This window comes from Amia ocellicauda, chromosome 1 (assembly GCF_036373705.1).
Source record: "Amia ocellicauda isolate fAmiCal2 chromosome 1, fAmiCal2.hap1, whole genome shotgun sequence".
NCBI lineage: Eukaryota > Metazoa > Chordata > Actinopteri > Amiiformes > Amiidae > Amia > Amia ocellicauda.
Window position 1 is genome coordinate 58009233 of NC_089850.1, and position 27563 is coordinate 58036795.

Sequence of the window (27563 nt, forward strand, 5' to 3'; positions counted from 1 at the left end):
TTAGCCAAAATCAACACCATCTCTATACAAAGGACTTTATGCTCCCTAACATGATACAGTACATAAACAGAAGTTGGTGAATTAGTGTGATGGAGGTGTAGTGCAAACCGTCATACATCATTAGCAGCCCGAAGTCTGTCTCCAAGGCACCCGTGATATGTTTTGTAATTCAAGGAACAGAATGGCGAAGGCCACATATATTTGCCAACAAACCAAAATAACCTGGAGTTTAAACATACAGCAGCATATATGAAGAACTATTTAACCAACTGAGCTCATGCCCAGAAGGGACATGCTGATAGGGCAGGTCAATAACCTGGTCAATGTTGCAGCTTGTTTGTCTATCAACAAAGGGCAGGACTTATGGATATGAATAAGTGGGTGTTGGGAGATGGGAGGGACACCTCTGGCACAAACAGATTGTGTCCCAGTCCACTCTGTCAGTCCAGCTAGGAGAGCAACACTTGCGACTCCTCTCTCTCTCACTGCTTCTCACCTCTCGCTTCGGCCTTCCCTGGATCGTACCATGTGGAAGTGGCTGCTGCTCGGCTGTGTGCTGCTGTGCCAGGCAGATGAGACACCGTGAGTATGCCTGCGGACTCACTAAGCTGAAAGACTCTGGGTCCAAAGATGCATTTTAAATTCCACCTGAAGAAGTATTTTTCTTTCACAGAATCAGAGTCTGGAGTCAAGAATTAGCAGGTTTAGTACAAAGGCCTTTGGAGAGTCAGGACACAGAGTGCACTCTAGTGTGTCTCCCTAACTCTGAATTTAGACCATCATTTGATAGGCCTTTATACACAAAGAATCAAAGTTTGGTAAAAACAGTTCCACATAAGGAACATGCAGACAGACCACAATTTAACAGGAATAACATATTTCTGCTTTTCATCACCTCAAGATTGTTATAGGGTCAAGATGTCATTTGGAATCCAGAAAAGCAGTCAGCTTTGCAGATGCTACTGTGTTTTAAGAATATATGAGCAGCCTGTCTGCTGAGACAAAGTGATCTCTTTTGGAGCTGATGACTAACGCGGTTTGTAATTTGGGCTTTGGGCTAGTTTGTGGTCTGTAAAGCAGTCACCCAGGGCAGTGAATTTCCACAGACCTGGATATGATCAGTTTAAAGTGTATAGCACAATTATACGCGTTACATTTACTAAAGTAATACAAAGAAGAGATAGTAACCAAATTCACGTTATATACATCTCCTCCACCCAGCGATGGACTGGCGTCCCATCCTGGGTGTATTCCTGCCTTGCGCCATATGCCTGCCCGGATTGGCTCTGGCTTCCCCGCGACCCTTGCCAGGATAAGCGGTTTCGAAAATGGATGGATGGATACATCTCCTCCTTTAGGACCCAGAAATATGAGTTCTCTAGCTGTTTTCACTTTTTTCCACTTGTCTACATTAAATTAAAAACAATCATTCACAATTGTTGCTGAATCTGTGATTTCTACAAAGGCGCTGATCAGAGGAGCTGACTACTGGACACAAGTTAAATTCCAGCGTTAGTTTGAGCCATGAGTTCATGGCAGTGGCTCATTACTACAGTGTGTGTTGTGTTTTGCCCCTTTAGGGTCTATATTGTGACCTTCCCTGCAGTGATCAGTGGAGGCTCCCAAGCCAAGCTCTGTGGCAGCCTCCTCCATGCCAACGAGACCCTGCACCTGTCTGTGTCTCTGATCTCTGAGCAGGAAAAGAGGACACTGCTGGACACGAGCACAGAGGCAATGTTCACCGGCTGTGTGTATTTTCAGGTGGGCACTGAAACTAGGCAGGCCGCTGCTGCTCCATTGGTCACTCAGTCAGGCTGTCAGTGAGGCGGCGAGGCAGGGAGAGAGCTGCAGGACTTTAAAGCTGTCTCATGAGGAAACAGATCCCTACAGAAATATTCCTTCTGAACAGAGGTCATTTTTATCCAAAGGTTAAATGTACTTGGCTTATAAGACCATTGAAAATCCAGCTATCAATACAACAGTGTCAACTGACTTTTACATTTGTTTAGCCCGGTTGCAGAAATAGATGACATCAAACATTCAACTGTACATATCGGTTTTATTCTTAATTGTATACAAATCTCTTAGTCCTAGTTTTATTGTTTTGTAGTAGGTTCATTGTATCAACTCACGCCAGACAAAGACTCTCTGAATGAAGCCTACGAATATTTTCTTCTAGGTCCCTTTGACTACCACTTAAACACATGAATGACATCTCAGTATAGCCTGTGATGTTGAGCGGGTGACCAGTATAGTGTTCAGCAATGTCATTCTTATCCCATTCACACTAGAAAATATATAAGAAAATAAAAAGACTGAAGGAGAGAGGCCAGAGATTAGGCCTGTTTCTGTGGTGATCCCTTCCAAGAGCAGGAAGTGAAAGTGTGCCTTTGCAGGGTTGTGAGGGAACACTGACCAGCATCCTCCCATGCCCTGATCCGCTCCTTTCTCTCCCACAGGCGCCTCTGGTGGAAGAGGATACCACAGGGAACATTGAAGTGGAAATGCGCGGGGACACATTCAGCCACAAACAGCGCTCTCTCGTCATGTTCAGAAAGACAAAAAAGCTTATGATCATCCAGACGGACAAACCCATCTACAAACCAGGACAGAAAGGTGCTCCCTCCGTCCTTCCCTCCCTCTTCCTCTTCCTCTGAAGATGTGCAATGTTGCTGTACTAGTCGGTAACACTTGTTCAACCCAACTTGTGTTTAAAGAAGCCAGCAAATTCTCCTCTCAAGAGGACAGGGTGCCACTTTCACATACTGGCTTAATACTACCTTAGTTTCAAAAGAAGAAATCATTGTAAATTATCTATACAGTGAGCTGCTGGTGCAGAGCGGCTGACAAGTGGGGGAAACAGCTAATAACACAAACCAGTAATAAGCAAAAAATCACACCCTTTATCGTCATCTGGCTTTTCTTTTTTCCAGTGCGTTTCCGGATTGTCTCTCTCAGCGAAGATTTTGCCCCCATCCTGGCCTCGGTAAGGGAAAAGATCCACAGTGGGTACTTTATATCACCACATGTGTGGACACAGCTTCACATTCACGGGGCGTTTAAGGGATAAGTTTACGGATATTGCAGACAACAGCTGGTACTATCAATGTTAATCCACAAGCCTTATTGTGCAGATTGGGGGGGAGCATTTCTCAACAGCAAGCAGATTTTGCAACCAAATCGTAGTTGCATAAGTCCTACAGTCAACATCTGACCCTCATCACATGAGAAATGAGGTTGATGTGGGCGGACAGGTAACCACATAAGAGCGATCTGCAAAGTTGGATGACCTAGACTGTGAATAAGGGACAGAAGTGGGTGGGAGATCTGTATCTCTTGTAGTTAGGTCATGGGCACAGGAGTGCAAATATATACTGTTTCGACATTCAAAGCTATAGAAAAAATATTTTAAAAGAACCCGAGTTGTCTTTGGTTGCAAGAAAAACTTTCTAGCCAAGAGTGTTCAAAATGGATTTTAGAGACAATCAATACACCTGTGTGAACATTTCAACACAGTTGGGGTCAGACATTGTCAATTGTCACCCTGGGTAGACAACAGTAATCTCTAACTGGGATGCTTGCGAAGTATATTCATTGCTTAAAGTAAATAGACACTAATGTGTTTGTGTTTATCTTTTTACAGTACAGCACTGTGGAGATCAGGGTAAGTACATTTTGCCAATCAAGCAGTTCAGAAACAGGCAGACCTGCGGACACCTGCAGAACACCACATATACATTCAAAGTCAGCTGATACAGTGAGGGGAAAAAAGCATTTCATCCCCTGCTGATTTTGTATGTTTGCCCACTGACAAAGAAATGATCAGTCTATAATTGTAATGGTAGGTGTATTTTAACAGTGAGAGACAGAATAACAGCAAAAAACTCCAGAAAAACGCATTTCAAAAAAGTTATAAATTGATTTGCATGTTAATGAGGGAAATAAGTATTTGATCCCCTATCAGTCCGCAAGATTTCTGGCTCCCAGGTGTCTTTTATATGGGTAACGAGCTGAGATTAGGAGCACTCTCTTAAAGGGAGTGCTCCTAATCTCCGCTTGTTACCTGTATAAAAGACACCTGTCCACAGAAGCATTCAATCAATCAGATTCCAAACTCTCCACCATGGCCAAGACCAAAGAGCTGTCCAAGGATGTCAGGGACAAGATTGTAGACCTACACAAGGCTGGAATGGGCTACAAGACCATCGCCAAGCAGCTTGGTGAGAAGGTGACAACAGTTGGTGCGATTATTCGCAAATGGAAGAAACACAAAATAACTGTCAGTCTCCCTCGGTCTGGGGCTCCATGCAAGATCTCACCTCATGGAGTTTCAATGATCATGAGAACGGTGAGGAATCAGCCCAGAACTACACGGGAGGATCTTGTTAATGATCTCAAGGCAGCTGGGACCATAGTCACCAAGAAAACAATTGGTAACACACTACGCCGTGAAGGACTGAAATCCTGCAGCGCCCACAAGGTCCCCCTGCTCAAGAAAGCACATGTACAGGCCCGTCTGAAGTTTGCCAATGAACATCTGAATGATTCAGAGGAGAACTGGGTGAAAGTGTTGTGGTCAGATGAGACCAAAATCGAGCTCTTTGGCATCAACTCAACTCGCTGTGTTTAGAGGAGGAGGAATGACCCCAAGAACACCGTCCCCACCGTCAAACATGGAGGTGGAAACATTATGCTTTGGGGGTGTTTTTCTGCTAAGGGGACAGGACAACTGCACCGTATCAAAGGGACGATGGACAGGGCCATGTACCGTCAAATCTTGTGTGAGAACCTCCTTCCCTCAGCCAGGGCATTGAAAATGGGTCGTGGATGGGTATTCCAGCATGACAATGACCCAAAACACACAGCCAAGGCAACAAAGGAGTGGCTCAAGAAGAAGCACATTAAGGTCCTGGAGTGGCCTAGCCAGTCTCCAGACCTTAATCCCACAGAAAATCTGTGGAGGGAGCTGAAGGTTCGAGTTGCCAAACGTCAGCCTCGAAACCTTAATGACTTGGAGAGGATCTGCAAAGAGGAGTGGGACAAAATCCCTCCTGAGATGTGTGCAAACCTGGTGGCCAACTACAAGAAACGTCTGACCTCTGTGATTGCCAACAAGGGTTTTGCCACCAAGTACTAAATCGAAGGGGTCAAATACTTATTTCCCTCATTAACATGCAAATCAATTTATAACTTTTTTGAAATGCGTTTTTCTGGATTTTGTTGTTGTTATTCTGTCTCTCACTGTTAAAATACACCTACCATTAAAATTATAGACTGATCATTTCTTTGTCAGTGGGCAAACGTACAAAATCAGCAGGGGATCAAATACTTTTTTCACCCACTGTATATATATATTGTATATGATAAGGTGGTGTTTGTGTGTGTGGTTGTTTCATGATTGCAATCTGAAGCTATGCTTGTGGCTAGTAATAAATCGAGTATCAGTGTGGGATCTACATACACAGATAGCCTATTTTGCCATGAGAGGAAGTCATACAGATTTAAATACCCGTTAACACTTTACCAACTGCTCAGCTAACAACTGCCCTAATCCATTCTCCCCCCTTCCCTCTTTTGGTCTTTCTCTCCGTACTCCCTCTCACTCCCTTGCTCTTTCTCTCCATCTACCCCCTCCCTCTCTCTTCCTACCATCCTCTCCCCAGAATCCAGAAAACAACCGTATTGCTCAGTGGCTGAACCAGACATCTGACCGGAGCATTCTGGATCTGTCGCACCAGTTGAACTCGGAAGCCAAATTGGGCCGATACTCTCTGACTGTCTGGAATAGTGACGGACTGAGAGATGAAATTCAATTCACTGTCAAGGAGTACGGTGAGTCTCTCTGGGGGGGAGATGCAGCTCTCTTCAATGCCCATTGACTTTCAATCTGTGCTCACATGGTCAACCCTAATTTATTGTTCATATGATCATCAACTACAGGGTGATATATTTTATAATCCTCTGAACATTTCAGTTGCTTATAGTTCTGTTACCCCAGCAGTCTTGGAACCAACATTTCAGAAGACTTTAGGCACATATTAGAATAAGTGCTCAACCTTAATCCACACACAACTGATACACAAGGTGACTTCAGTCTCCACAGATACCATGCCTGCTGCACTGCAAAATGTCAGAGATCGACTAATACACATTGTCTCACAAAGAGGTCTGCAGCTGTTCTAACAAATGTCACTACCCCCTCTGCTTACTGCCCACAGTCCTGCCCAAGTTTGAGGTCACTGTTACAGGACCCTCGATGGTCACTGTCCTGGACACTGAAGCCAAAGTTCAAGTGTGTGCCAGGTGAGTCCAGTTCAGGCAATGACATTGTGTGTATTGTAGATAGATGATGTACTTATTATGTACACACATGCAGATACGTTATTTAGAAGTCAGGTCTTCGCTGTGGGCTGACGTCATGTCAAACAGCAGCCAGCTAATCCAAAGCATAGCATATCAACACAAATTACAAATAAATTCAGTGTGCTTAAGGTCTGAGTAATTGTCCTGCATGTCAGTAATTGTGTGTGCGATCTACAGACATACATACATTCAGTACATGGTCACTTAAAACCTTAACCTGCTGGTCAAAATAAACACTTCTTGCAATAAAACTAGTTCCTACATCAACAATGCAACTTAAATAAATGAATAAATAAATCAGGACAATTCGCAAACTGTTTTTATGAAAATAATAAGCATAATACATAAAACCAGAGACACACATTTTAACACTTCAAAATGAAGAAAGTTTCAAACTTAAAAGATTATCGAGTGGTTTCCAAACCAGGGACCAATGTCCACCCAGACTCAGGTCTGCGATGTTTGTCTTAGGCTAGGCTTGCAGTGTTTATCGTGTATTGATCTCAAACAGCCTCGACAGACAGCATCACAATTCTTAAAGGGAATGGCTGATATTTAAATGTACTACATTACATACAGTTCTCCTAATCTTCAAACAGAAATGACCTGTGACTTGTCATTGTTTTACAGGTACACATATGGGAAGCCAGTGTCTGGAAGAGTGCAGATTGAATTATGCCCCATTTCTAGACGTTATTTAAGGGAAAGAAACTGCCTGTCTGTGTCAACTGAAGTAAGTACCATCTGAGACTGACCACCTTTCAGCGACTTGTAAGAGCTGAACTTAATTTCCTAACCTTGTGTAATGTCTGCTTAATCACTCCAATACAAAGGCCTATTTGGAACTTTTTTCTTGCCAAACAGAAGCATTTAACTTGTTTGTTTGGCACTATGAATGTCCTCTTGGGAGCTTCTTCTAGAACAGGTCCTGACTGACAATGTGGGTGTATGTGCTGTTGCTCTCCTAGGTGGACAAGACTGGCTGCGTTTCTCACACATTCAACATCACGTTGTTCAAGGACATATCATTCGATGACCTTGAATTCAAGGCTGAGGTCCAAGAAGACGAAACGGGTAACCCACCTTTAAGAGCCATACACATATTGTCGACCCAGTGGTCCAAATGAACGGGGTCATGCAGTGGTGTAGTCTAGTCTTTTATAGTGAGTATACTGTGATTTTTCCTTCCCAGCCTCATACTCACCCGTCCCAGACCGACACCCTATAAGCACCACCACACTCACTAATGCATACAGTATGCATCTGCATGTAATTGAGAGCATTCTGAAAGACTGCTTATGTGTTATCAACATGTAAATTTATTATAAGCAACACAAGACTTTAACAGCCAATGACATTTACATCTGGGGAGACTGGACTGATTTTCTAATGTTTAGTATTAATCACCATCTAACTCAGCCAGTTAAAAGCTACATTTAGCCTTAGATGTTATATGAATATGGTCCCTTGAGCACAGGTTTTATCAACAATAATGGAAAGCTGAGGCTAATCAGAAGCAGTATTAACAATGAACATTTGTGCAGTTCTATCACCAACACTCATTCATTACAGAATATTATGAACTGAATTATGAGGACACAAAAAGTGGTCCACATCTTCTCGAGCACACTTATCTTCCAAAACCATTGTCAAACTTAGGCTATGTACTATATCAGCTTAAATGCATGAGAAAGCATCCAGGAACTGCTACAAGACAAATAAGCTTCAAATAAGAAAAAACAAACAAGGTTAATTAACAAATAAGCTTCACACCATGGCTAACAAATGCATAAAAAGCAGGAGAAAGGAGAAAAATGTTACACTCTTTCAATAGCTAATTATCCGACAACTATTGATAACTAACATTACCATATAGTAATTTAATGGTGTAAATGTTTAAAATTAATGCACATTTAAGATGACCATGAATTAACTCTCATTTGCATTGTCATTTCAATTGTTTTTACATCAGCTTTGCATGTGTGCTAATATCTACCTAACTTTCTGTATACATTTATAGTTTTTTAGAAATGTGTACTTTTGGTGGATTCCCTTGAAAAAAGAATAAAGTAAATATGTTCCACATGTTGGAAAATTACAATATAACTCATTACCTGTGTTTATTTCATATAGCCTTTTCTGTTAATCGTTAGCAAGGTTGCTAATAATTTTGGAGGTGACTGGACCTCTCTGACAGACCAACAAACAACTTGCACGATACGCCCTGCGCAGAACAACACAGACTAATGTTCTCGAGATCCACGTTCTGTTATCACACTTTTTGGGACAAGGGATGCATGTTGACAATGCACTGGTCTTAATGACAGCTGCTAATCTTGTGATAGATGACTGGACAAATACTGTGCCTTCCCTTACCATTGAGAGGCAACAAGCAAGTGAGAGAGAGAGAGGTCACTTTCAATACAGTTCATCTCAGAGGTGCTTTATAGGATTCATTTCAGGAATCTTAAATTCCCAGAACTGCAGAGCTTGACTCCCATCTTGGCGACACAAAGTGTGCTATGGTGTTGGTTGATGTTTAGGGTGTTTCACCACAAAATTCACAAAAAAACAGTTCAACATATACTGGGTGATCAAAATGCCCTTTTTTACAAATAACCTCTAACCAGTACAGCGTCTATAGTGCAATACATTTCTTGTGAGGGGTGGGGGCTTCCCCATTAGCTGTCCATTTACGACAACTCAGATTTTCTCTCTCTCTCTCAGGAAAATAATTGAACACTGTCTGTATTCTGAATTTGCAGGTGTATCAATGAGCAAAACAACTTCCTTAACTTACACCAGAACAACGGGCAAAGTCAGTTTTGTGGACACACCCAAGTTCTATCAGAAGGGAAATGTGTTTGAAGGCAAGGTCAGTGATTTTCTAAACTGCTGTCAATAATAAATTAATCTTCTTTAAAGTGTCTTTCACATCAAGGAATCCCAACAGCTTTGTAGGGTTAATAGCATCAGCACAATTAAAAATAATTTAAGCAAGGTATGGGATACATGTGTAAATGGTATAATAGTACAGACAACATGACACAATGAACTGCATTATTAGTCTATCTGTCTTCCGGGCCATACACAACACAACTTGGGGAAACCGTCAAAATACAAATGCAGAAGAGAAATAAAACTACATGTAAGCAAGTGTTGTAAATTATTCCCTTCACCCTTTGTTTTGTCCAGGTCAAGGCAGAGGGGGCAGATTCCTTGCCTTTAGTGAATGAGATGGTCTATGTGCTGGATTCTACATCTAGGCCATTTAAAATCTTGCTGAATGTTACCACTGACAGCAATGGGATCGCACACTTCTCTCTCAACACATCTGACTGGACCTCAGAGACCATCAGTCTCAGGGTGAGTGCTCCGTGCTCCGTCTGTGCTCCGTTCGGCACAAATGGCCTAACAACATTTAAGACCGACAGACCGACCGACCCATTGCCTGAACACCCAACTCCGGTTCTTGACTTGTCTCAGTTGCTTCGTTTGCCAGCCCTTTGACTTAGACTGTTAACTACCCACACTCATCCTGCACTTGAGTTCTCCACGTCCCTGGCTGTTTGTCTAGATAGCCATTACAACAGCAGTTTTCAAGATTCAGTTTCCACACCAAGACTTGTTTTCATTCCCTTCTGGAGTGGTTTAGTGTTTGTGTAATACTAAATAAACTTTTTATTTCTATATAAATAAATACATATTTTCTATAGAAGGTGTACAGCAAGATTTGTTTCATTTTATATAACTACCTTGTGATTTAAGTTTACATATCAGGTATTAATATGTTGTTACCTTATTGTACATGCATGGAGTTTGTCTGTATCTCGAGTCTGCATCCAACTGCTAGCTGTGCACTGGGAGTATTATTGCATTCTTGAAAAAATGAGAACAGTGAGAAATAATTCTCTGTTCAAAACATAACATAAGTTAATACTTTCTATTCAGATAGAGAATATGAACAAAGTGAGACAACCAAATTAATACTGTAGAATTATTAGTACAGAATATCACCTAGTAAGAGTACCATTCATAAGTGACTACAAAATAGTGATCATTAAATTGAATTTTAATAAATTAAAAAGAATCATCCAGCACACCACTAGTTTTAAAATATTTGTGATGGAAAGAGACCTATAAACATCACAGGGCCAGGAATTGGCAGGACTGACCTAATACAGAAACTCTGACCTGGCAGAGCCACAATGTCTCATGGTGTGTCTCTCCTGATGTGGCACAGAGTCATGTATCCTGGGTCGCCATCATCCCTACAACACAGAGCCATGCAATATCTTCAAACCAGGAGAGGGTCTCTCAGTGCTCACATACTCTAAAGGAAACTAATCCACTGAATAGTCAAGACGTCAAGACTTAAGATGTTACAGTTAGTACCGAGAACACTGCTGTAATAGTAACATGAAAAAAATGAGGGACAGGTAAGACGAACAAGGGGTCATTCACTATCTATTCTCTACAGGCCAGCTTCCAGAAGGTTGAGAGACCAAGGTGGGGTTCCTCACATGATCCACATTACGAAAGCGAGACCCACACAGTCTCCCAGGTTCAGAAGCCACATGTGAGCTACCTCTCCATCGAGGGCACTGACACGAGCCTCCCATGTGGGGAGGAAGCTTTAATCAGCATCAACTATGCTGTGACTGAGGTGGACCTACAGACTGACAAGAGATCTCTTGATCTGTTCATCCTGGTGAGTTCCTTGTGTCTAAAATAAAACCTAGAAAACATACAGGAGACACACACACACACACACAGACATACATATATATGTAGTCATTGTGTTCTCAAGCTATAACAGATGAATCCATAGAAGGAAGAAAGTGAGGGAGAGGGAGACAAGTTAGCAAGTGACCAAATATACACCTGAATCTAGTGTAAAATCAACAACATGCATTCGATGGCTGACTGGTGCACTAACCTCCGAACATCAGGATTGAAAACTAACAGGTATACGTGACAAGGCTGTGCTTGGTTTTCCAGTGTTATGATATAATTTAGCCATGGCACCCACTGTGTAAACCTAATCAAACACAGCATGGACAGATATAACTTGGGGGGGGCTGTATTATTTAAATTATATATTTATTATGATTCTGGAAAACCATTCTGAATTTATCACATGAAATATGCAGAAGCTACAGGCAAAACACTGATACCTGTAGCACTACACCACTGCAGTGAGAGATATCACTATCAACATGTTTCTACAGGGGCACAAATTGATTGTACCAGCAGGCATCTCTATAGCAATGCTCTCCCACACACTGGAAGGCATTTCTTCACATTTCCAGTCTTGTTTTTCCAGTCTTGTACGGCAGAGTGCATCCTTGTTCAGTATATGGTTAGAAACCGATAATTGTTATGCTATATTAATTGCTGAAACTCAGCTAATTCCCCTGTATCTTTTTTCCAGATTCTAGCCAAAGGGGCCATTTCCTTGTATGAGCACATGAAGGTGGATCTTCCCGAACATTCATGTGAGTTTTATGACAAACTCTGTACTTAAAACTCAGACTCAGAGTTTCAGTTTAGTTTCAGTTTACATATCAGGTTTTAATATGTTGTTACCTTATTGTACATGCATGGAGTTTGTCTGTATCTCGAGTCTGCATCCAACTGCTAGTTGTGCACTGGGAGTATTATTGCATTCTTGAAAAAAATTGAACAGTGAGTAATAATTCTCTGTTCCACACATAGAATTTAAATGTAAATCGAAGTTAATACTTTCTATTAAGATAGAGAACATGAACAAAGTGAGACAACCAAATTAATACTGTAGAATTATTAGTACAGAATATCACCTAATAAGAGTACCATTGATAAGTGACTACAAAATAGTAATCGATCAACAAAAAAACATTACATTGAATTTGAACAGATTTCAAAAATCATCCAGCACACCAACTAGTTTTAAAATATTTGTGATGGAAAGAGACCTATAAACACCACAGGGCCAGGAATTGGCAGGACTGAGCTAATACAGAAACTCAGACCTGGCAGAGTCACAATGTCTCATGGTGTGTCTCTCCTGATGTGGCACAGAGTCATGTATCCTGAGTCGCCATCATCCCTACAACACAGAGCCATGCAATATCTTCAAACCAGGAGAGGGTCTCTCAGCACTCCCATACCCTAAGGAAATATGACAAACTCTGTACTTAAAACTCAGACTCAGAGTTTCAGAGCCTGTCTCTCTCCGTGTCAGTTTTTCAGTGATAACTAAAAGAATTGTCTAGGTAAAGTGACAAACACAGTTTCTATCCTGACGTTCACCATGTTGTATATCAATACTGTACATTATTGTAGTAGAGTGTAGTAGTAAGAGCACCTCTTGTCTGATACATTCTGGAGGTGACTGGGCTGACTGAGGTTAATATGCAAAACTATACTATGTGGTTCAGTTCAAGTCTACCTTCCCCAGTTGATTTATGAACTGGATTATGATTTATTATGTGAAAAACAATATCAAAAATATTAATTCACATTGGTTGTAGTATTTCAGAGTAACATAGAGCAGCACAGCAGATGGGTAAAGATTACAGCTGGTTGGTCAAGGGAGCTCAGTAACACTTTGCAGTGTTCAAATCAGATCCTACCTGACTTGGTGCATCTTGCCATTGCAGTGAAATTAGGCAGGGTTCCCTTCAGGCTGCCTGTGGATTACACACTGGCTCCCATTGCCCAGATGCTGGTCTATACTGTGCTGCCAGGAGAGAAAGTCATAGCAGACAGCTTCAACTTCCAAGTGGAGAAGTGTTTGCCCAGTGAGGTAAGCTCTGCTCTTAGTGACCCCAGTGTGTATGGGTGTTTCACACTGCCTGTACGGTGTGTGTGGATCTGTCTCAGTGTCCCTGCCAGCTCTGTGTGGAGACGTTTCTCACTCTCTCTCTCACTCTCAGGTGTCCCTCAAGTTCTCGTCCCCCGAGGCGCTCCCTGGAGGTCAGAGTGCCGTGACTCTCAGCTCTCAGCCCGGCTCTCTGTGCTCCCTCAAGGCCATCGATCAGAGTGTGCTGCTGCTGGACAGGAAGAATGAGCTGACCATTGACTCGGTACAACACAGTCGGCACCGTTAGTTAAATAAGCTCCTCTGTTAATGGGCTACAGATCACCAGAGAAGAAAATGACATCACTCCATTTTCTGCTCTGACCCAGGAAGCTGAATAGCTCAACTTTCAAGAAATAAATAAGCAAAACAAACAAGTACACAATAATAATGCAGAGTATCTGTTCCAACCATTGTAGTTTGTTGTGTTATTGAGTCACTGACATAAAAAGTTGTATTTTTAGAATATACATTCTGGAGGTTATGACCTCACAAAGTGTCGTGCTAAGTGTGTTGTGCTGCCTACCTCAAAAAGACTGCTTTTCACTTTTAATGTATGTTTCACACACATCTCACTGGACACTGTTAACTGTGTCTCTACCTCAATACCTAGATCTACAAACTGCTGCCTGTCCAGAAGGGTGAAGAATTCCCCTATTCCTTAGAAGACCCCCGCAGCTGTGTGCTAGTGAGACAAAGAAGGTCATTCATACAAAAGGATGCTTATACGATTTTTAAGGTAGAAAATCCTTGTTTAAACATATTCCCAAAAATGAACTCATTGCTGTAGGGTCTTCCTATAAATAAGATGTGCAGACTTGACATCAAAATTCAAAACATTTTAATAGAAACAGTCAAAACAGTCTTTAAATGCAGATGTATTTTGTCAGAATCTCAGGGACCTTTATAATGTTAGGAGGACAGGGTAGGAGTCATGGCAGTTAAAGTAAGCATTTAGAAATTTGGTATTTTCACTTTTTGAAAACCAAAAAGTTGGGTAATTCTTTGTTTCATTGGTGTCTACTTCAACTGCGTTAGCCCTGTTAAAGCAGGTCAAGAATTAGTGATGTCACAGGGTCAGGAACTGTGGAACCAATTGGCAGATCTTGTGCTCAATAAATTGTTGAATAGGCTCATAAATAATGTATTAAATAATGAAGCTTGACTTGATGCCATTTTGGAAGAGGAACAGATTTCTCACATACTGTCATCTACAGGAACTGGGCCTCAAGATTGTGTCCAATACATGGGTGCGGGAACCAGAGTGCCTTATTTTCAGAGGAAGGGAATACTATCACATGAGTAACAGACATCGTAAGATTATTTTTTTGATATTTTTCTCACCCCTTTGACTTCAAAGTGAATAACTGACCTAGGGCCTTTCAGCAATAGGTATGTCATATAGGCAAACTGCTCAGATGGTAATTTGTGCTATATTGCAGCCCTTGTACCATTCCTTAGGTTAGTGTTGCATGTTTTAATTGTTACCTTTTTTATACCACGTTTCAGTATAACATCTGCAAATGCTGCTTTTCAATAAAGTGGTTGTTTTTTCTGTGCATGTTTGTGCTACAAGATGCATTAACTGAAATCAAAATTGAAGCATGAAAAAACTCATCGTCTAATTAATAGACGAGCGTAAATCAGTACAAGATGTCTTCCTTTCATAATAAATATATTTATTGGGAATGCTCTGCAGCTTTTTATACTGAACAGCAGAGTTTGAATCTGAGAATAATTTAAGTTGTAATCAATACTAGGCATATACTACCAGCCAGAAGTTTTTTCAGTAATGTCGATAGGAGGCTCTTGGGGAGGACCGAAGGAGACAATTCGAACATTCTTCCCAGAGACATGGATCTGGGATTTGATCCCAATAGGGTAAGTGCCGTTCAGATGGATAGATGTCCTCCTATGAGCACAGTAGTTACCTGCTCTTTAAACGGGGCTTGTTGTAGTTGTAGTGCTGGCCAATAGTCCTCTTCAAGGCTTCCAGGCATGTCGTTGGCCTAGAGCAAGACTGCTGCAGACTTCTAAAAAGGTTCAAATTTCATAGATGCTGTGAATTTCCATTTTCACTAAACTCAAAGTATTTCCTTAAATTAAGGATTTAAAAAAACAACATTCTTTCTCTTTTTGCCTGACACCATTCACTAATCACTAAAGGTAAACAGAATTACAGGTGAGCAAAGGATGCCAAAGGTGATCCCAACAAGCCCAACCATATACTGACACTCAGCTAACTATGTGCCACCCCCAGTATAGTCCAATCCACAGTCAGACAGGAGCATTACCTGGATGAGAACTGCAAACCTATAGGTCAACTTTGACTACTGTAGCTCAGTTCTGATTGGGTTGCCTATATTGTTCTTGTGTCTTCTTTCCAGGGCTTCTGGGTCAGTAGAGCTTCCAGTCACTGTCCCTGACACTATCACCACATGGGAGGCCAGTGCCTTCTGCCTGGCCCCCACAGGACTGGGCCTGGCCCCACCCGCCTTGCTCACTGCTTTCCAGCCCTTCTTCGTGGAGCTCACTCTGCCCTACTCCGTCATCAGGGGGGAGCAGTTCGAACTGAGGGCCACCGTATTCAACTACCTCTCCAAGTGCATCATGGTAGGAGTTGTCCCATCTCATTTCCTTGAACAAATGTTGCACAAGAGCAAGGAGCTTTTAAAATCCCGTTCTCTTTCCCAGCTGGTATCAGTGGGCTGCAGTACGGTTACAGATTGCAACACTGTGTCTGTGTGAATGTGCGGTTGGATAAAGTGCTCTCTTGTGCCAATAGGTGAAAGTGACTCCAGCCAAATCCTCAGACTACACTCTGGAGCCCTGCAAACGGTGTGAGTACACTTCCTGTCTGTGTGCCAACGAAGCAAAGACCTTCCACTGGACTCTGGTGCCTTCAGCCCTTGGTGAGTTACCTCTCCCCAACTAGGTTGTCTGGGACTGTTCACAACAGACTAGAACATCAGTAAACCAAGACTAAACATCAGAATACAGAGAACCATGTTAGTAAAGGACACCTATCTGTTTTTTGCAGCACTGGCAAAAACAGGACTGGGGTGAATCATGTATGTGGGCTGCCAACGCTAGTTCTAATCTCAGGCAGCAACATGCTTATTCATATTTAGCAGTCTAGAGCAGCGTTTCCCAAACTGTGGCACCCCAAGTGGTGCGAGAGAAATAAAATGTAATGGTGGATGTATGCGCTCCACCCCCCCCCCACTCTTCCACTGATTTGTCGGCTGCACAACCCCACCCCCGCTAATTTTCCGGCTGCACCCCTCCCTCACGCTTGCTTCCTGTGTGCACAACCCCACCACTCTCACGCTCAATAAAGGTGAGCTACATTCCAGTTGGGGTGCTCAGCCAAATTCTGGACATCAAAGGGGTACTTGGGTTTGGGAACCCCTGGTCTAGAGAAGAGTGGGAAAACTCTATGGGGGAGTCTTAGGGCACTTGCAGGGATCAGTTAAGGTTAGCCCAATTGTTGAGCATTTTTCATGTTTAGTCACAGCAGAGTTGTGCAACCCAGCATGTCTCAAACTAAGGTAGCTATTGTCTCAACTCTGTATGCCCTCTGCTCTGGAAAATAGTGAGTCTGTTTTTCCCCTCTACACACCTTATATAAAACAAAATTTCCACATCTGTGTGATGATGGAGCTCTTCAGCAATTTGATTGTTTCTCCGAGTGCTTGAGCCTCATTCCTTGACAGGTACTTGCTGAAGTGTCTATCAAATTACTGAGGCAGTGAAGCTCTGTTGCTCTCACTCTCTGTCTAGGATCGGTGAACATATCAGTGAGTGCAGAAGCGATACACACCGAGACCATCTGTGACAATGAGCTGGTGACTGTGCCTGAACAAGGCCACATCGACACCGTCATTCGCCCTCTGCTGGTAGAGGTGAGGAACTGCAGTTTGCCCTACTACTTCCTTCAAGATCGATACTTTGATCAGTTTGATAAGATCAGGCCCCACAGAGCTTGGCTTACATCTAATCAGCCATTATTGGTATGTAATCCTTTCCATGAACATATTTAAAAAGCATTGAAATGTGGTATTTGTAGTTTGGAGATGTATGTACATAGATTTATGCCTGAAATGCTATAAGACGTTTGTTATCACTGCAAATTCTCAGCAAGAGCTAAGCCCAAGAGTAAATTTGATCACTTTCAACTTTACACTGCAAAAAACATGAACATGTCATTTAGCTGATCATAACCCAAACAAATGAAAGATTCAAGACTTTAATAAATTAGTAAATAGCCAATACAACAACCATGAAGTTCTGCCTTGTATTCTGTGCCTCTAAGTTTCTAATAGTTCTTGTGTCTGAACACTCAATATTACTGCAATTTCATTCATTTTGAATTCCATCAGTTTTATTTGATTTCTGTGCATTAGAAGACAACATTGTGTGTTACAGGGCTTTATAGTCTGGTGGAAATATTACCATTATAATCTTGTAAATATTCCAGCTGGTCTTGATATGCTTGTTCAGTATTAATCAATAGGAAAAAATACATAATTATAAACTCTGCAGTGATGTTCAATTGCTATAGCTCACACCTGGATACAACCAGTACAAAACCACCCTGTCCTGTTCAGTACTGAAATCAATTATAAGTATTTAATAAGTCTACCAGTAGCCAAAATGAGGCCTTTAATGCACACACTTATTAATTGCACTCATAAACAGCATAAGCATAATCAGTCATCGCATTGAGAAGCAGCAACCCATGAACTCATTAATTCGGTTTTCAAATAACATCCAAATACAACTGCCCTTGCTGTAAAACTGCACAGTTATAATGGAGTCTCTTCTCTCATCTGCAGCCTGAAGGGATGCAAAAGACCATCAGTTACAACTGGCTGTTGTGCCCAAAAGGTCAGTCTCCATATCTGCTTGCTTTGGCTTCCTCTTGGTCCCTCTGTCTGACCTTCTCCTTCATTATGCAAGTGTTGACCTAATGAAGAGTCACTGGAAAAGTTATTTAAAAAAAAAAAAAAACTTAAGGAAATGGCTACATTGGATACAGGAGTCATTGATCAAGAATGCCACAATCAAATACATGAGAATGAACTAGTGATAGAAGCTCAAATTGACTATTCTGTTACTTCTGTCCTCATGTAATAGCTTGAGAGGGCAGGAGTGACATAAATTAATCAAAATCTCTCTAACTGACAAGACATTAGAAGGGACGTATTGCAGACAGGCTCAACGGACTAAAAAATGTTGTTTAGAACATATAGGCCTACAACAAAAATCTGAAATATCAAGAAATAAGGAAAAGAGAGAGGTTATGAGTAATCGCTATGAAGAGATTCATTTCCTGTTTTTTATTCTTGATCACATGATGGGATGGCAATGGAACTGTACTTTGAGACAATTAACACTTTTAATTAACCAATTAAAAGCGATCCATGACCACAGTTGATATTCTCTTGCCATTCATGTCCTGTCAGCCGCTCACTGTATTTCACCATTCTAAGATCGGCACTCAATCAACATTCATCTCTCGACCACCTCTGCCCACCGATGCCATCGTCACTGGCATTTAGCTCTTGTTGCCTGCTGGTCCACTTTGAATTTAACAATGTCCCTGTAGGATGCAGAAACGTCTAAACGTTAAGACTTGATGGCAACTTGTGATCAGTAGTGTTAAGGAAAATAAACACCCAATCCCCTGTCACATGCACCCCAATGCAGGGCTGTAGTTGCTGATCTATTCCTTGTGCTTCTAGGGACCGTGGAGAAGGAGGAGGTCCAGTTGCAGCTCCCAGAAGTCATTGTGGAGGGATCTGCCCGAGCCTCCATCTCCGTTTTGGGTACAATCCGCAAGCACCGTACAGCTACACTCACTCTCTGGCTCTAAATGAATGTCTTGTGAAAAGCACTCTGGTATTTATCAAATCATTTGGTTAAATTGGCTTTTTAATTGTAAATTAATTCATTGCAATACATAAATAATAATTAAAAAAAAATACATGAAAGAAATACATCCATAAGTAAAAACAATCCTGACCTGGCACAAGCAGAGGTCCCATTGTCCCATGCACGAGAGTAATGCAGACCCTGTTTCAAGTCCCTCCCATCTACTGTGTGCAGGAGACCTGTTGGGCCGGGCTTTGCAGAACCTGGACAGCCTCCTCGTGATGCCCTACGGCTGTGGGGAGCAGAACATGGTGCGGTTCGCCCCTAACATCTACATCCTTAAGTACCTGGAGAGCACAGGACAGCTGACCCAGGCGATCAAGAGCAAGGCCTCTGAGTACCTGACGAGCGGTGAGTCAAACCAGATTTAATGCATTATAAATCATGTTAATCTATGAACCACTGTGATAGTGAAGTAAACTCACAACCACAATGTTGTGTCAAGTCATGGGCTGTACTGGTTTGGACTGGTCTGAATGCAGACATTGTGATTGCAAACCCTTGTCTGGGCAAGAGAAGTTCAAGGGCATCCATTAACCTAACCCTGGATGAGATCTGGATTCCCAGCAGAAAAATGTCTAGAAATGTATCTGTGAACTAAAACTTTGAATAACTTGTCTCTTTCAAACCACCCGCAAAAAGGTTACCAGCGGGAGCTCAACTACAAGCATTATGATGGATCTTATAGCGCCTTTGGCAAGTCAGACAGCTCGGGAAATACATGGTGAGTTCTGTTGCTTTCTTTCAGCTGTGTCGGTGTACCACTGTGCCCTTGAGCTGCTGCAGCAGAAATACAATCTCACAGCATAGGAGGAATTTACCAGGGGCAGGATATCAAGAACTAGTTAGATAATTAGGCAGAATCGTAGCCAACTTTGAAATGTGATAGTTCTAATAAACTATATTGGTTGATTATCTGTGCGGTGCTGCTATGATCTCTGAACCCAAGCTATATATACCTTATACACACAATGAATGTATTGTTTTACATTGCCTCTAATTTTCCAAATTAAAGACTTGAACATTTGAAAACATAGCATTAGAAACAATTCTACTAGAAAGCAACTTCTGTAACTGCAACTTCAAGCTTCTTGATTCCTCCTATTGGGAACACATCATCCTGTAGCCAGATTCAGATTTGAAAATTACGGGTGGCATCAAATTGTGATGATCAAAACTTTGCTGTAACATGCAATTTATCCTCTCTTCACATCCTGATTAAAAGCTTGCATGAGTGTTTTACTGCTCTGCTGTGGATTGTGTGGACTTTAACCCAGCCTGCCCTCCGTTCTTCAGGTTGACCGCATTTGTGATGAAGTCATTTGGTGGCGCCCAGTCCTACATCTACATCGATTCCAGCAACATCCAGAGTGCCAAGGCCTGGCTGGAAGAGCGACGGGAAAATACTGGCTGTTTCCAAAGCGTGGGACAGCTTTTCAACAACAGAATGAAGGTCAGAGAACGAAAGGCATTTAGAGGCACTAGAAATAGTGTGGAGGGACTGTTCAGGAGGAATGGAAGAAGAGTTGATACAGCAGAGCACATGTGTGGATTGTGTGTTCCAGGGTGGAGTGAGTGACGAGGTGACCCTGACTGCCTACATCGCTGCCGCCATGTTGGAACTGAACACCTCTGTGACGGTGAGTGTCCTTCCATCATTTCATCCATTCTCTCTCTCCATCTCTCTCTTTTCACTCATAGGCCCTCATTTGCCTCTTACAGCCCCAGAACAGAAACCCCAGATTCTCTGTGGGGATCTTGGGGACATTTACCCATTTAGCTGGGATCCAGAGACATCAAATTGGAAGCTGTAGGCATTCAGGGTAATGTAAGTAGATGGATTATGAACTGGTTGATGTCTAGGAAACAGAGGGTGTCGATAAGTGGAGTTGCTTCTAACTGCAGTGAGGTTGTTAGTGGAGTTCCACAGGGATCAGTATTAGGGCCTTTGCTTTTTCTAATCTATATTAATGATCTGGACTCTGGGATAGTTAGCAACCTTTGTCAAATTTGCCGATGATACTAAAATAGGTGGCTCAGCAGATACAATCTCGGCAGCACAGGCTATTCAAAGGGATTTAGATAACATTCAGTTGTGGGCCGACACCTGGCAGATGAAATTCAATGTGGACAATTGCAAGGTATTACATGCAGGTAACAAAAAAGTCCACTATAATTACACTACGGGAGGAATAGAACTAGATGAAGTAACGCATGAGAGAGACCTAGGAGTCAACATGGACTCCTCACTTTCTCCATCCAAACAATGTGGGGAAGCAATAAGAAAGGCAAACACAATGTTAGGGTATATTGTCAAAAATAGAATTGAGAACAAGGACAGTAATGTTCAGACTGTACAATGCACTAGTTAGAGCTCATCTGGATACTGTGTGCAGTTCTGGGCTCCACACTTCAAGAAATATCGCTGCTCTAAAGGCAGTTCAGAGGAGAGCAACCAGACTTATTCCAGGTCTGAAGGGAATGTCCTACTGAGAGACTGAGGGACCTGAACCTTTTCACCCTGGAACAGAGGAGACTACGTGGGGACCTGATTCAAGTCTTCAAAATCATGAAAGTCATGGACCACAACAAACCAGAGGAGCTTTTCCATATCAGCAGGGACACACAGACCCTGGGACACAAATGGAAATTGGGCTTCAAGGCATTCAAGATGGAAAACAGGAGACACTTCTTCACACAGAGAGGCGTCACAATCTGGAACAAACTCTCCAGCGATGTGGTGGAAGCTGAAAATTTGGGAAGATTTAAAAATAGACTGGATAGGATCCTTGGATCACCTTGGACACCAAACGAGCACAATGGGTCGAATGGCCTGCTCTCGTTTGTAAACTTTCTTATGTTCTTCTTATGTTCTAACATGGAAGAAAGTGATTGGTGAAAATATAGAAAAATACAGTAGACGATACAGCAAGTAAAACATGAAGTGTGAAGATGTGAAGGAGTTCCATATGATAAACCTGCAAAAGGAGTATATAATAGACCTTAGAAGTGAACAACAGCTGCTAGTAGCTCTGTCCTGGTGCAAATATTCTATAGAAAACAACAGATTGCTAATATTTTGCCATTGTTATTCATTTTCACCTTCAGTACATTGTAACTGCAAATAGGTTTATCAACGTTAGATCTGGAAACACAAAGTAGCTGACATAACTCTTTGCTTGGCCTGGAAGACAGTTTGTATTCTTGTTCTTTCTCTCAGGAGCCCGTATTAAACAGCAGTCTGTCATGCCTGAGGGCTGCAGTCCACAATCTGACCAACACTTATGCTGCTGCCCTGCTCGCCTACACCTTCACCCTGGCTGGGGAGGAGGACACCAGGGCCAGCCTTCTCGCCAAGCTGGATGTGCTGGACACCACTGAGGGTAAAGACCAGGCTCACTGTCCATAAGCGCTGCTCCTGGAAAGACAATTGCCTTTTCAGGCGTCTTCCATCAGTGGCTGAAGATCAAATGCATCTTGACTACATAAGCCAATATTTGATTCCATTATTTCCATGATTACAATAAAAACCTTTAGGACTCTGTAGATCCAGAGCTCCAGAACCAGGGCTGCAGACCCAACACTCTTTCATTTGAAAACACTGGCGACTGCACATGATGCCAATCCATCTATAGGATTACCCTTTCCCTAAGAGAAAGTCATTCACCCAATATCCATTGTGCACAACATCCAACGCTGAACAGATTAATGAACTGTGAATTTGTAACTGATATACAAAAATATCTCTCTCTTTCTCTCTCATCAGTAACCCATCACCTGTCTCTCTCCTACATAACCATCTTGTCTTCGTCTCCCTCCCTCTCCTGTGGTTTACTGACCCCCCTCTCTCTCCCCACCCCTGGATAACCATCTTGTAACTTGTGTAACTTTGATAACTTGTAACAATCTCTCTCCCAATCCCCCACGACTGACTGACCTGTCTCTCTCTCTCTCCATGCTGCTGTGCATCTTAGCTGACTCCCTGTCAGTAGAGATGAACTCCTATACTCTACTAGCACTCCTCAGCCACCAACCCCTGTCCTCCTCTGACCTGGGCCACGCATCTAGTATCGTCAGCTGGCTGATCAAACAGCAGAATCCCTATGGAGGATTCTCTTCCACACAGGTACCACTGTTCAGCTGTCTGCGGTTTCATAGCCCTTGTTGGTCAGTGTCTTTAAGTTTCTACCTAATAACGGATTGTTAGGGATGGATTTTGTGCATTCTTGTGGTTTTCTAACTCGAAGGGTGTCTTGAGAGAGAGATTGTGACATGTTGTCAAGCAGCTCGGCAAGGTGGTTTCATGTTGAATCGTAAACAAGCAGCCAGGTTGAACAATACAAACCCAGCCTGTATTCACCATTGGAAATCAGCGTGTTGAAAATTCAATTGAAGCAAAAGGTATTCCACTCAAAAAAGGTCAATGAGTTTCTGGAACACTTGTCATGGACTATTCTCGACAATCAGCAACTCAGCTGACACCCTACCAACCAATCACAGGCCAAAAAGTTGTCTTAAGGTTGTTGTTAATACCTGTAAAGGAGTGACCCTCTCTGTTGTGTGTTTGTATACAGGACACAGTTGTAGCCCTGCAGGCCCTGTCTCTGTATGGGGCCGTGGCATTCAACAAAGAGAGCTCGAGCACAGTGACGGTGCGGTCAACAGGGGGAGAACACCACCACTTCACCTTGGACCAAAGCAACAGCCTGCTGTACCAGGAGAAGGAGCTTCAGGACCTCCTGGGGGTGTACAGTGTGGAGGCAGAAGGCACAGGCTGTGCGTCAATCCAGGTCAGTGCATATTCTCTCCTTTATGTTATTTACCCAGGCCCATGTAATTGTAACCCTTACCTAGTTCATATGGGGACTGTAACACTTATGCTCATCTAAACCACCACTGAATTGTAGACAACATTTCTCAATACCTAACATAACCCTAGTCCCACTGCAATACCTAATCCTGGCATACTGTACATCAAAATGCTGAAAAAATCATCCTGTTTCCTGCATCTCTATGCCCCTCACCCTTTTCCCAATCTGCATTCCAGATCGCTCTCCACTACAACATCCCCCCCCCTGCCGACTTTGTCAACTTCAACCTGACCTTGAAGGCTTATCGGCAATGCAACACCAGCAGTAATAACAGAGACCTCAGCCTCTTAGCCAGCTTAATGTTAGTCCATTTCTCTCCACATCATTCTTGTGTTTGTTAATGGTCCATTTCACTACGAGAGAAGTGAGGAGGTTACTTCCACTGTATGTATATATTACACACAGGATTGGGAAACCACCATTCGAACACAGTAATATAGCAACAACAACAAAAATCCAGTTATTGGTTCACAGGCATTCTTGGAAGCTGAGCTGGAATAAAAACCAGAAGACACGGGGGGGTCTCTTTAAAACATCAGCTGCTAACCCTCTTGGGAAGAAAAGTAACTGACCAATTCAGGAAACTGTGTTAAGTCACATTAAGAAAAAATCCCTCTGTCCTTCAAACCCACATCTAAACACCCCACAAAAAACGGGGGGCACAGAGACTTTGTGGGGGCATTAAATCTAACCATTAAGTGTATTTACAGGTACAGTGCTGCATACAGAAAGCCATACTTCCTCTGTTATGTTTTGTAAGGGTTTATTTTGACTATTGAATAATGTGTTACATTTTAAGTACCCTGGGCAGCACATCTATACTACAGTAGGCCTAGCTGTCTATAAGTACAGAAACCATCACAGGGGTCCTGACATTCTAATTATAGTTTGTAAGTCCATCATATGAATCCAAAATTAAGATACCTTTCAAGTCCCAACATAAATATTTGGCCTGCTTTCATAGCTGACCTAGATCTTCCAAGATACACAAAAAGGAAGAGGTGGGAAACTGTATTGACATGGAATGAGCCATTTCAGTAATTGCTACCTATGCCAGAGAGCTGTTAATGATTGTTATTCTGACCCAACAGGTACGCCGGCCCGAGGGACAACACCAACATGGTCATTCTGAACTTCAAACTCCTGTCTGGATTCATCCTTAAAGATACACAGATAAGAATTGTGAGTTCCAAGTACAGTGTGTGGGGCTCTTCAGTGTGAACGATTTGAAAGGGGCCACAGGTGGGCTCCAAGACCATCACTGGTTCAAAACTGGGCAGTGACCAGGATTCGCAAAGAGTTGAAGCATAATTGTCCAATCACTGCCTGGATTGGTTGAGCACCACCTTCCTTGCCTTTGTTAGCAGTGAGAGTTGCAGTCGTGCTGCCATAACTCTATGGTTTGTGCTGTGAACTTGTGGTATGAAAAGTAGTTGGACTGCTGTCACACCATCATACATTTTTCCACAGCCCTATTAAAATGCCTTGCATTGTTGGTAATGTCTGACAAGTTTGATGTCCACCCAGGCCTGTCACAATCCCACCTCACTGTTAGGACAGCTAGGGACAGGAGCCCAGCACATTGTCTCTGTTCAACCATTTCACTGCCATTTCTCTTCAGTTTCAGTATTCACGTCTCACATTAGTCCCCCCTCCCTTGCCACTGATTTCACAAGCTCGGGTGAAGCGAATTGACAAAGAAGACGGCCATGTGATTCTGTATCTGGATGAGGTAAATTCCTAAGCTGTGAATTGAACTGATTGGGTTTAATTTGTATTCATATAAACTACTGATTATTGTTTACTGCGCAAAATGAAATTGCAACTCTGCACGGTATGAAATGTCATAAGCAAAGTTTAACTGTGAACTTCACTCATTCAGGAAATGTATTTGGTAATGTTACCAACATAGAACATTTATCTCACATACAGTTGATGTCTAAACTATCCACATCCTTTATTTGAAACAATATTCATTAAGCATTTATCCTCATTGAACTCATTCAGCCTAGGGAACTTCCGTCAATTGAACATAGTTAAGGTAAGTTAATAATCATGGATTTCGTATTATGATATCTCTGGCAAAAATATACTGCCAGCACTGAGCGAATGTTAGGACCTACACTAACATCCATAAATCACAGAGTACATGACTGTCTCTCAACAGCTCACAAGGGGAAAAACTTATCACTATCACATCACCATGACCCAGAAGCACCCAGTGAACAACCTCAAACCAGCTGTGGTCAAGGTCTATGACTACTACCAGACCAGTAAGATTTTTTAATTAATAAGAGGCCCAGTGAAATTATGACATTATGCATTACAAAGTGGTAGTGGGAAGGCATGCCATAGCAGAAGAATTGGCAGGACAGCTCTCTGGTTATGAAATGTCCAGTCCCTGGGCATCCTTAGGTGACCACTTCTAAACTGAACCAACAGAACAGTATGGTACCAGACTGGCTCCCCCTCCTCAGTTGTCCACAGCTATAAATGCTTCATCAGATATCTTCAACATACTTCAGTTCATACTTCCACATCATGGAGGACATGGTCCCAGTTGATTACTCTACACTTGGGCAACTGCAAGGTACCTGTCTGTTCCTCAATATGTGGTCCTTATGTCTTGTAGGTGAGCAGGCTGTGTCTGAATACACCTCGCCATGTCCTGACGGTAAGCCCACACCTTCACTGTTGATTTGCTGCATTATCACTGCATGTGAAGTGATGCATAGAGCTCTCAGGGAAGGAAAGATGTTTTAAGACGTATAATAAATCAGAAAAGGGAGAGGACTGTGCTGCTGAAGGGTCACTGTGTACAGGACAGAAGGACACTTATTCAAAGGAAAGAGCTTGAGGATGTTGAGCAAACAGAAAGACCTAAGAATCCATTCCTGTCACAGGCATTGCCTATCTTTATTCACAATTCTTTGTTAAAATTGGAAAGCACCACACCTATTATGCACCACACTACAGGCCGACAAAGGGTCATGGCTGCTGAATAAGCAACTGAAAGTAAATGATTGACAGCTGTAGTGCAGTGAGAGCAGTGTCTGGAGGTGAGAGATATTGCCAGATGGGAACCTGAACACCCACGTGTCTCTCAGTATATCACCTGACCACCACCTCCACTCTCAATGTTCGCTCAGTTGGGCCTGACAAATCATTCGCAAAATGTTCAGGAGTATTAATTAGGTTAATGGCTATAATCCAATCCCTTCAGCTCCAAATGAGTTTTAATGTGATTTAAATATCTTTGATCACTTTATTGACACTGCATCTGTGCTTCTGTTGCAGATCGTGGAGAAGACATCAATGAAGTATAAAAGCAAATCGTGTACTGCGGAAATTATTCAGTAACACCCGCAGGTTCTTCAACCAATGGTGTGGAGCCAAGGATTGACAGTCTACCACTTACTGGATGTCTTGTGTATGCATCTGTCAAATACCCTCAATTATTAAAAATACTTACAGTGAGGGAAAAAAGTATTTGATCCCCTGCTGATTTTGTACGTTTGCCCACTGACAAAGAAATGACCAGTCTATAA

General features: G+C 42.4%; 1 protein-coding gene across 2 annotated transcripts; it reads left to right on the forward strand.

The window, feature by feature from the left end:
- Window positions 1-432: 432 nt before the first annotated feature.
- On the forward strand, window positions 433-27563 carry LOC136754688 (alpha-2-macroglobulin-like). Of its 2 annotated transcripts, XM_066710739.1 has the most exons (36): window positions 433-582; window positions 1581-1761; window positions 2460-2616; window positions 2934-2986; window positions 3644-3664; window positions 5664-5832; window positions 6219-6303; window positions 6994-7096; window positions 7332-7437; window positions 9129-9238; window positions 9559-9729; window positions 10844-11074; window positions 11798-11861; window positions 13008-13153; window positions 13284-13433; window positions 13821-13946; window positions 14425-14521; window positions 14968-15088; window positions 15595-15820; window positions 15993-16119; window positions 16991-17112; window positions 18046-18097; window positions 18955-19038; window positions 19319-19495; window positions 19787-19868; window positions 20441-20597; window positions 20710-20784; window positions 22365-22527; window positions 23119-23270; window positions 23719-23934; window positions 24192-24316; window positions 25107-25197; window positions 25637-25747; window positions 26183-26288; window positions 26648-26689; window positions 27313-27562. In XM_066710739.1, exons 1-36 carry the CDS (start codon window positions 527-529, stop codon window positions 27339-27341), a joined length of 4284 nt encoding a protein of 1427 aa, XP_066566836.1. In that variant the 5' UTR covers window positions 433-526; the 3' UTR covers window positions 27342-27562. The 2 variants fall into 2 exon arrangements, with proteins under 2 accessions (XP_066566836.1, XP_066566843.1); XM_066710746.1 differs by lacking the exon at window positions 25637-25747 and having other exon boundaries at window positions 27313-27563.